The sequence below is a fragment of the Triticum dicoccoides genome, chromosome 2B, assembly GCF_002162155.2.
Source record: "Triticum dicoccoides isolate Atlit2015 ecotype Zavitan chromosome 2B, WEW_v2.0, whole genome shotgun sequence".
Lineage (NCBI taxonomy): Eukaryota > Viridiplantae > Streptophyta > Magnoliopsida > Poales > Poaceae > Triticum > Triticum dicoccoides.
This window is the reverse complement of record NC_041383.1, coordinates 10,502,239-10,512,733: the sequence shown is the minus strand read 5'-3', so window position 1 is coordinate 10,512,733 and position 10,495 is coordinate 10,502,239. Positions and strand designations below refer to the sequence as shown.

The following is a 10,495-nucleotide window of genomic DNA, read 5'->3' as shown; positions in this document are numbered from 1 at the left end:
AAGATCGATTTACCCTCACCCCTCTAGTGAAAATTGTACTTAATCAAGTTTGGATTTACCTAAATCGAGTACCAAATTGAACCCGAGAGGTAGATTAGATGCCTATTGCATGATGTGCAAATCGAATGCAGGCATGATAAATTGATTCCATCGGGGACAAATGGCTTACCACCATTGGCAAACGCCTGCGGGTGACACTACAAAATCTGCACTATTTTGCACATTTCACTTGTGTCATGTAAAGCCATTTTTCGTCACCTAATATGGTGTGGTGATGTTTTCTATCCATCACTCCCACCGTCGCAGAAAATAAATTCTTGACGGTGCCACTTCCTTCGTCACGCAAGATCATGTCTTAGGTGACGAACCCAATTTTTTCACTAATGGTCGTTTTCGGTGATGACCCAGACTGCCACCTATGATCGTTTTTGGTGACGATAATCTGTCACCAGTAATCGGTCCACGGGTTTGACCGGTCAAAGATTCAGGCAACTGAAAGACTACATAAGACAAAATGGGCTTCATTATCACTATGGTGAGAAGTTCACTCCTAGGTATATTTGTGTGACCAAGCAAAATGCTCAAGCTAAAGCAACTGAATTGCCAGTAGAAGTTGTGTTATTACCTAACACTATTCTGATTGCTATGCTGCAACGGAAGTTGCATCATATTTATCTGTCTATGCTCATTCAGGAACTACTATCACCAAAACCATCAGGTTGAGAGCTCTGCTGGAAAACCATGTGATGTTACTATTGGTGGACTCGGGGTGTTCTCATACATTCCTTGATCAACAGTTTACGGATAAGTTGTAATGCACCACTAGATAGTTACTAAGGCCCATGTGAGTGGAAGTTTCCAATGGGGATTTTCTTTAGTGTAAACAAAAGGGTAAATCATTGGAATGGTAGATTTTAGGGGCATACTTTTGCTACTGACATGAACATTCTCAGCTTAGGAAGTTATGATGCTATACTGGGGATGGACCGGCTTTCTCAATGGGGTCGCATGGTTTTTCACTGGGAGGAGAATGGATTATGTTTCATATGCAAGGAGAAATTTTCATTCTACAAGGTTTATAGGAAACCTCAGCTACTAAATGAACATTCTATAAGAATTAACTTTAAAGCAAGTTGCTAAATTCCATAAAGGAAATGTCATTTGGGCTAAATTGTTTTGTCTCCTAGTTCTGAAACTGAAAATTCTCCAGTACCGGAATGTATCCAGAAAACTCTTGAGTAGTTTCAGGATAATTCCAATAACCAAAATGGCTGCCACCTCATAGAGAGTTTAGCCATGTTATATCATTACTTCCAGATAGTGCACTAGTTAGTTCTAGACCTTATATGTACTCACCTCTTTTGAAGGATGAGATTGAGAGACAAGTAGCTGAAATGATTGCAACATGCATTGTCAAACCTAGCATGTCTTCTTATGCATCACCTCTTTTGTTGGTTAAAAAGAAGCATGGAACATGGATGATTTGTGTAGATTACAAAAGGCTTATTGCAGTGACTATCAAAAGCAAATTTCCTATGCCAATAGTTGATGAACTTTTGGATGAACTATTTGGTACAAAGTGGTTCTCTAAGTTGGGTCATAGAGCAGGTTATCATCAGATAAGGATGGTGGAAACAGATGAAAACAAAACTACTTTCAAAACACATCCATGGCAATATCAACTCAGTGTTATGCCTTTTGGACTTACCAACGCACCTGCAATATTTCAGTGCGTGATGAATGCAGTATTTGTAAGGAAAATCAGAAAATCAGTATTGATTTTTGCGGATGATATATTGGTTTATAACAAGTCTCTTCAGGCCCACCAGCAACATCTATAGTAGGTGTTTGCTATTTTGAGAAAGAAGCAGTTATATGCCAGGCTCACAAATGCTCTTTTGTCAACAACAGTTGGAATATTTTGGTCATACCATGTCATTTAAGTGAGTTGCTACTAATCCTACAAAAACCGATGTCATGCTCAAATGGTCGGCTCCAACTTCAGTTACTGAGCTTGGGGCATTTTCAGGTCTGGCTGGACATTATAGGAAATTTTGTGCAAAACTACGGAATTATTGTTAAACCACCGACACAACTTCTGAAGAATAAAGCCTTTATGTGGTATCCTATAGCTCAAATATCTTTCGAGCAATTGAAATAAGCCAGGGCAACAACTCCGCTAATGGTCCTCCCTGACCTTAGCAAACTTTTTTGTATTGAAACAAATGCCTATGATACTTGCATTGGAGCAGTGCTCAGCCAAGAAGGACATCCATCTAATCATAAAGTGAGGATTTATGAAATGGACTTTATGGCCATTACTATGGTAGTGAATAGGCCTTAGAGGTCCTTTTGTTATAAAAACATGTCACAAAAGCCTTTGTTAGCTGGGCAGTTAAGAATTAATTACTGATTTAAAAAGAAAGGCCATGCGAAAATTAGTGGTCTTGTAGTTCACTTTTTAGTATAAAAAGATTCTAAAAATAAGGCAACATATGCACTTTCTAGAGTGGGGCATGTGTTTGCTTTACTAACAGTTTCTTCAACTCAACCAGTTTGGATAGAAGAAATTATGAACTCTTATGAGATTGGCACTCATGCTCATCAATAGCTTCGTAAACTTGTAATGAACCCTGATTAAGAGTATGAATATTCTTTGGAAATGGTCTTCTGAAAAATCTAGGCTGGATTTTGGTAGATGTAAATCCCGGCCTTCAGACAAAAATCATTGAAGCATTACAATCATCTGAAGTGGGGGGGGGGCATTTTCTGGAAGACAAGCAACTTAGGAAAGACTTCAGAAACTATTTCAGTGGGTAGGGATTAAAACTATAGTTAATTTTTTTATAACTTTGTTCAATTGTGTTAGATTTTTTAACAACCAAAACATGAGAATTACAAGTATCCTCGATTGTTGCATCCTCAACATATTCCCAAAGGACATGGGAAGCCATTTCTATAGATTTTATCAAAGGGTTGCCCGAGTCTGCTGAGTATTTTTTCTATACTTGTTGTGGTGGACAAATACACCAAGTAGAGTCCCTTTATACCGTTGAAATACCCCTTCAGTGTTGCACATATATCACATTCCGTTTTTACTGACCATTGTCAAGTTACATGGTATGCCATACAGTATTACCTCAGATAGAGAAAAAATATTTACTAGCAATTTTTGGATGGAATTATTCAAATTGCGGGTCACCAAGCTTTATAGGTTTACTACCTCCGTCCTGGTTTATAGGTCCCCTTTGTAGTTTGTGCCAAATTTTGACTAAAGATTTAACTAAAAAAAATATAAATGCATGTCAAGAAAAATTATCTCATTGGATTCGTATTTGAACATAGTTCTCAAAAATATAATGTTTGGTGACATGCGTGAACATTTTGTTAGTTTAATCTATGGTCAAAATTTGACACAAAATACAATGGGGACCAATAAAACCGGACGGAGGTAGTACTACTTATCATCCTCAATCAGATGGTTAGACTGACAGAGTTAGCCGATGTTTGGAAATGTATTTGAGGTGTGATGTACATGACACTCTCAAACAGTGGGCTCAATGGTTACTCTAAGCAGAATTCTGGTATAATACAACCTTTCATTCTTCACTAGGGTGTACTCCTTTGAAGGCCATCTATGGGCATGAGCCTATTTTGGGGCAATTAATTGCCACAACCCCTCCATGATGCACATGCCGAGTTGAAAAATTGGCTGCAAAAGAGTTTGTTGAAATCTGATGTTGATAAGAATATAACATTCAGAGCGTTTGTCGTGGGAGGTTCACTATATCTGAAACTTCAACCCTATGTCGAGACTTATGTAGTCAACAAACCTTTTCCCAAATCTCTCCATGAAGTTCTTTAGACCCTTTACCATTCTAGAAAGAATTGGTCTAGCTCCCTATCGATTGGCGTTACCAGCTACAAGCCTGGTTCACCCTGTGTGCCATGTTTCTCAACTTAACACCTATGTTTCAAACCACAGTCTAGTATTCACCAATGTGACTTTACCCCCATTGTTAAACATACATGATGTCATTCCAGAAGAAGTCCCGAAGAGAAGGCCGATCAAGAAACGCAAAGGATCCTTGCTACAAGTGCTCACTCATCGGTCTAATTTACCTGCAGGATCTGCTACTTGGGAAAGCCAAGATACTGTCCGGCTGTTTTCATCACTGCTACCCTGAAAGGGGTTCAGAGCTGGAAGACCTTTAGTTTCTTTTTTTTGAAAAACACCTGTAACTTTATTCATACTCATAACAATTACAAGTATGCCGACTTGAATTTAGGATCCAAGAAAATGCAAAGTAACTCCTATGACTAAGGATTACGATGAATTCCCTTGGAAACACATTCTTCGTGGTATCAATCTCCACTACAAGATATACTCTAGAAACCCAGTACAAAGGCTGCAATTGGAGCGGAGTGACGATGTTGTCGCTCTTTGAGTCGCCCATCCGAAAAGATGAGAAGAGTTGCCAGCGGCAGTGAGAGTTTGTGTATGAATTCAGATACGAATGGGCCGGTGTGCCCTGAGTTGCGTGGGCCTTGGGCCTTGTAAGTAAGTGTGGGGCTCACCCGTCGGGCCCATGGGCCAGGAGTGTGTGTGGGACAGACCTGGCCAAACGGGCCGGGCCGGCCCGGCACGGCTCGGCCTGTGCTAATCGTGCCTGGCCCGGCACGGCCCGCCATGGCACGTTTAATAGCCGGGCCGTGCCGTGCCGGCCCACGGGCGCTGCTCCTTGGCCCAGGCACGGCCTGATTAGTAAACGGGCCGGCCCGATGGTCCGTTTAGCACGCTGGGCTGCACATTTTTAGCCTGTTGGGCTGGTTTTTAGGCCTATTGGGCTATATTTTAGGTATATATATATAAAAAAATCTGAAAAAATATAAAAAAATATTAAAAGGGCTGTGCCGTGCCGGCCCGCGTGCCCCGGCTCCAGGCCCAGGCACGGCCCAAGGCGTGCCACGTGCCTGGCACGGCCCATTTAGCCCGTGCCGTGCCTGGCCCATGGCGGGCCGTGCCGGCGTGCTCGCGGGCTGGCCCGTTTGGCCAGCTATAGTGTGGGATACAAGTCGAACCACTGCGCTGATGCGGGGTATCCAAGAAATGGGATCAGTCCTCCCCTGCCTTCATCTCTCCTCTCCTTCCCTGCGACTGCGACCTCGATTTTGAATTCTCTCTTCCATCCTCAATTCTCCACGAAACCCTAGCCTCCGCCGACCTCCGCCACCGCCGGCCAGACCGGCGCCGCGACCAGCCGCCGAGAAGCCGCCCGTCCAGGCCCAGATCGAGCCCCCCGCCTCCCCGCCGAGCGCCGCACGAGCCCACCGCGCACCGCCGCGGGAGCCAGGGAGCGCCGTCCCCGGTCGCCGCCGAGACTCTCAAACCTGAGGTACCGATTTCAGATCCCCCCGCCGGCTGGGTTGGGTTGGCCCGGTTCGTGCGCCTTGGTCTCCCGCGCGCAAGATTTCGTTAGGGTTTACTCATGGCTGGGATCAGGCACCCGCCCGTGGATTTCCTGATCTGTATGCTGTAATTTCACCTCGATCGCGTCGTACGCTTGTCGTTGCGAATTTGTTTTGCTCGCGTCGTCTGATCTGGCCGCGGTTTGCTTGGTTCGAGTTGGTTGCTCTCAACCAAACACCCGAGACCTGATCTTCCATGGATCTCTTCGTTGGAATGCTTCCGTACACGCGGTTGGGTTGGATTAGCTTAGCTGCCGCACGTCTTGCGAATGTGTCACTAGTATTGCTTTGTCCCAGCATTTTCCCGAGTTAAGTTATCTGACGACCTAAGCTGTATGCATTGCTTGTGGAAGACCATCTCTGAATGCTGAGACCACGTTTAGCCCAATGTATATGATACAGTTGCATTGCACCTGTTACTTCTAATCTGCCATTAATTCAAATATGCTTACAAGGGGCTAGTCATACCTAGTATTTCTCAGACTAGGCTAAGTCTGATCTGGTTGGTATGCTCTTACTCTCAGCTAGCAGCCTGTTCCATTTGACTCATTTTAATTGGTACTGCATATATGGCAATTCAGACCTGGCATAAGTTACACTTGGCAAGAGTATCTTGCACAATTTCTGTCTTCGTGTTACTGTTCATTTCTAAATCTGGTCTCAGTCTCAGGCATGGTTTATAGTCTCATGTATATTGTATATACATCTCTGTGGAGCTTAATTTGATCCTAAATAAAAGATGCTTGGACATTGGTGGAACTTTATTTAATGCTCTTGTTCTCCTGTTTACCAGCTTCAGCTCTAGTTAATTTGGTCTATTATTATCCCAGAAGCTGCAATGACGGAGATCAAGCTGCCGAATATCCAGAAAGTGAGTAGCAACTTCCTTCCTGTGCTAAATTGTAGGATGTACTTCCTGTTTCAGGTTTAGCTGTTCTCTCACACAGGTGCTATATAATAACTCATGCATTATGATGTGTCTAGGTTACATCAAGTGATCACTGGAGTTTGGCCAGCAACCAGTATCCATCTGGTAAATTTCCTAAGGTATCAATTGGCATCCCTCCTCCAAGGTCAGATTCTGTATCAAGAAGCAGAGATGTTGCTGCTGCTGCTGCCCCTGCATTCGAGAGGAACCTGTCTCAGAGAACTGATGGAAGATCTAGACCCCCGAAAGCGAATAATGCTTCACTCCGGGTCTCACAAGAAGCTGCAAACCATGGTGGATCTGCTGCACAGGCACCTGAAGCCACCCATGTTAGGGTTTCTCTAACACAACCTGATGACCATGCACGTGAGCAAACCGGAACCTTTTCCTTTGGAACAAGAAAAGAACAAGGCAGCCAGCTTGACCAACTGCAAAAGGCACCCTTCGTGAATTCACAAGGAAAGCGCCAAATGGAATCTGCAGATAACACCAAGTCCAACAGCGAAGTGCTCAGGATGAAGCTGCGGGGGATCCTTGGTACATCACAAACCAAACAGGCTGTTGCACCAAACCCTGAAGACATTGAGACACCGGACCAACCGAAAAGTCTAACAACCAATGGACCATCTTCAGGGATCAAGAAGGTTTACACGTCACGTTTTCCTGATATTATCAAGACACCTGATCTGCTCAACTGTCAAACAGGTACCTATGCAAAGAGCAAACCATCCTCTGATCCAATTGAGTCAGATTCTGATACTCCACAAGTAGTTGAAATGAGGCCTGTTACTCGCACCTTGGGTCGCAAGAAAGCACCAGCAGCCTCCAAGAAGCAGGATAAGAACCAGAGTGCAAAGAAACCATTGTCTACTTCACGTTCTGCACCCAAACAGAAAACGCAGGACAATGTCTTTGTTTTTGATGAGAAATGCACACCCAAAACCGTGGGGAAATCTGCAAATGGTAACTCTGGCTGCTTGAGAAATCTTAGAAGCTCAAATAGGAAGGCTAAAGTAGAGCTTAAGAAGGTCCATTGTTCTGACAAGATTTCTGACAAGATCACACAGGATGCTAGGGAAGGACAGCTATCTTCTAGAAATGCAGCATCATCAGAGAATAAGGGAGAGAAAACCACCTCCTTTTCTTCATTGTCCCGAGCTGGAAAAACTGCTGAGAGCCGTTCTAGAAGCCCTACAAGGGAGAAACGGCTGAATGGAATGGCTAAAGTTGGGCTTCAGAAGATGCAGTTGTCAGAGAAGTTGCTGCCCACGACACTGAATGAGGGTGAAGATAAGCTCTCTTCGCAGAATATTTCATCAAAGAGCAAGGAAAATTATTCTTCATTGCTGCACCGGAAGGAGAATTCTAATTTGAGCAAAGCTTCAGACAGAAGCCCTCAGGCACATAAACCAGCGGGAAATACTTTTAACTTGCCACCATCTGGCGCTGCTAGTCCATCACCTGAACCGAAAATGTATCCATGGGGCAACGAGGCAAGTCCCCAGATAAATGGTAAACCATCTGGCACTGCTAGTCCATCACCTGAACCGAAAATGTACCCATGGGACAATGAGGCAAGTCCCCAGATAAATGGCAAACCATCTGGCGCTGCTAGTCCGTCACCTGAAGCGAAAAAGTACCCATGGGAGAACGAGGCAAGCCCCCAGATAAATGGTAAACTGGGAGAGAAGTTTGCCAGTCCATTGGCAGACAGATTCAGAAACATGGGAGATGATTTTGCAAGTCCTACTTTTGCAACTAATGTAAATGGCTACCACACTAGAAGTAAAGTGCTACATGATGACACATACAGCCCCAAGTATCCAAAAAGTGTGAACAGGTCAAGATCAAGTTCCTTTGCTTCTGATCCAGGGTCTGAGCCATCGGTAGGCTTTCCACATCTATGAATCATTTCACAGCCATAGTAAACTTGTTTTGTCTATACTCATGTAACAGACTAACTCATATCTTTTGTCACTCATTCATGTACCGCTGATATCCAGGACGAGATGGATAAAACCTATGATTTACCTAAAAGTGAATCTCCTAATTCTTCAGAAGAAAGGGAGAACAAAAAACAACCAGATCTTTCTCCCATTTCGCCAACTGAAGATGAAATGGCTCAAACTTCTATTCCAAGTTTTGGGGAAGGTCAGAATATCAACTTTGCAACTTTCAATACACATTGATACTTTATACAGGCAAAACAATAGCTTCCTAGAGTATGTTTTGTTCCTTTCAGATTTATTGCCACATTTGTAGAACTGAAGGTGACAGTGTTAGTTTACAGAGTACTACACATTTTGGTCTGCACGAGGACAGTACTCATGTAGAACACATTCTTCTCTATGTATTTACATATATAAATTGATTGTTTCTCTATGTGTCCATTACCAGTTAAACACTATTGGCAGAGCTTCTGCCCTTTTCCTGAACAAATATTTAAACATTGGGGGTCAGAGCATCCAGTAGCAAAGTAAAAATCAAGAGTTAGGCGTTAATTGTGCATTTTGCCACCGCCTTGCGCTTTTCTAACCAAAGTGTACGCTAAAGCGCAATTATGCGCTAAGCGTTTTGCTATCGCATAGAGCCTAGGCGCGCCTTTTTTTAACTATGTCCAATAGTCCTACTATTGCATCAGCTCTATTTCCACAGAATTTTCATAGCAATCATTGATCAATCACTATCAGTGCCAGACCCTCCAATAATCCTACTGTGGCTTTAAGGTTAGGGCTCTCCAAAGTACTGCCATGATTGCTGGTATGCTAAGATGATACACTCACTCTTAACTATTGTATGTAGTGCTTGCTCATGAGAAGCTATTCCAATGGAATAGAAGCAACATGTGGCATATTCTGTCATGTGCATGCATGCTACTTTAAATGCGTTTCATTAGTGTGTTTTGCTAAGTAATTTGAGTTTTGTATTTTGACCACTTTAGTTCTGGAAAATTAATAACGCAAGCCAAGCTTTTCCCTCGTGCCGTTGGAGATGTATAAATTACATTGTCATATATCCAAAACTTGTTTACCTGTGATGTGTTACTTATTTGTAACTGGTTCTCCATGTGCAGGATATAAAACTCGCAAATGGCTTTCAGATGTAGACAGCCCTGATAAATCTCTAGAAAATCTGGATAGGAAATCACATCTAAAAGAGGGTAAAAGAGGCAAACGGCGCTTACCTTCGCCTGTTCCTTTTGCCACTTCTGGTAAAGTTGATTACCTTGCGTTGATTTAACAGTAGCAGTTCAGAACTAATATGTCATTACTAATTCATTCAGGAACACAAGAAACTATAATGTCAGACAAAGAACCAGTGCAATGCCCAGATGACTACCTAAACAGGTCCGCTTTAGGTTCTATAAAGAAATACAAATCTGATATTGTTGGTTGGTCCAATTTCATTTCTTGATTGTAACCAGGGCTTTTGATGAGTTACTGCTGGTGCTGGGAAGGTTTCAAACCAAGATTAAGTCCGAAACAAGAAATAGAAGTTCTGAGATACTGGCAGGTACTGGAGAGATAATTCGCCAGCACCTCGAGGGAGTTGAGGTGCAAATGCAGGATGATGTGTAAGATCTTTGCTGGTGTTACCAAACAAACTACATCTTATCTGCATATGCACATCTAATTCTATATATAGGCTTGTTATAGAAGTATCACATATATTAGAGGTGCAGCTATTTTTTGACGCATTCAACTGTACTTTCAGGGATAAGCTGGTCAATGCAGGAAAATCTAAAAGGAAGCGACTAAACTCAACATTTGAAGGTACAGTCTATATTGTGTCACTGCAGAAATTAATATTGTGAATCATGAGTTTTATGACAATGAGACCCATTTGTCAGAAACTGTTCAGAAAGCAATATCTATATAGATGTGATGTACTGGTTCTTTTGATCCATTGTGCTACTCATACTTCACCTATTTGGATTATTAAGCTCAAGCAATTTGCAGACTCTTCTACTTCAATAAGCAGTAGAGTAGTAATATAGGCATATAGTTAATCATGATCAGATTCCTGTATGTTATGTAGGGGTCCGGCATATCCTAAACCTGAAGAAAACATAGTAAGATAAGTTATTGCATATAGAAG

The 10,495-nt window shown here is 42.7% G+C and overlaps 1 protein-coding gene across 1 annotated transcript in view; it reads left to right on the top strand.

Annotated features, from left to right (window-relative positions):
* The first annotated feature begins 5,112 nt into the window (after window positions 1–5,112).
* The window catches only part of LOC119361732 (meiosis-specific protein PAIR3-like), a 7,256-nt gene continuing 1,873 nt past the window's right edge, over window positions 5,113–10,495 (top strand). Inside the window, exons 1-8 of the mRNA XM_037626861.1 lie at window positions 5,113–5,396; window positions 6,263–6,340; window positions 6,454–8,283; window positions 8,401–8,548; window positions 9,471–9,608; window positions 9,681–9,744; window positions 9,822–9,971; window positions 10,112–10,170. Of these exons, the coding sequence (XP_037482758.1) occupies window positions 6,308–6,340; window positions 6,454–8,283; window positions 8,401–8,548; window positions 9,471–9,608; window positions 9,681–9,744; window positions 9,822–9,971; window positions 10,112–10,170 (2,422 nt within the window). The 5' untranslated portion in view covers window positions 5,113–5,396; window positions 6,263–6,307. The remainder of the gene's footprint in view (window positions 5,397–6,262; window positions 6,341–6,453; window positions 8,284–8,400; window positions 8,549–9,470; window positions 9,609–9,680; window positions 9,745–9,821; window positions 9,972–10,111; window positions 10,171–10,495) is intronic.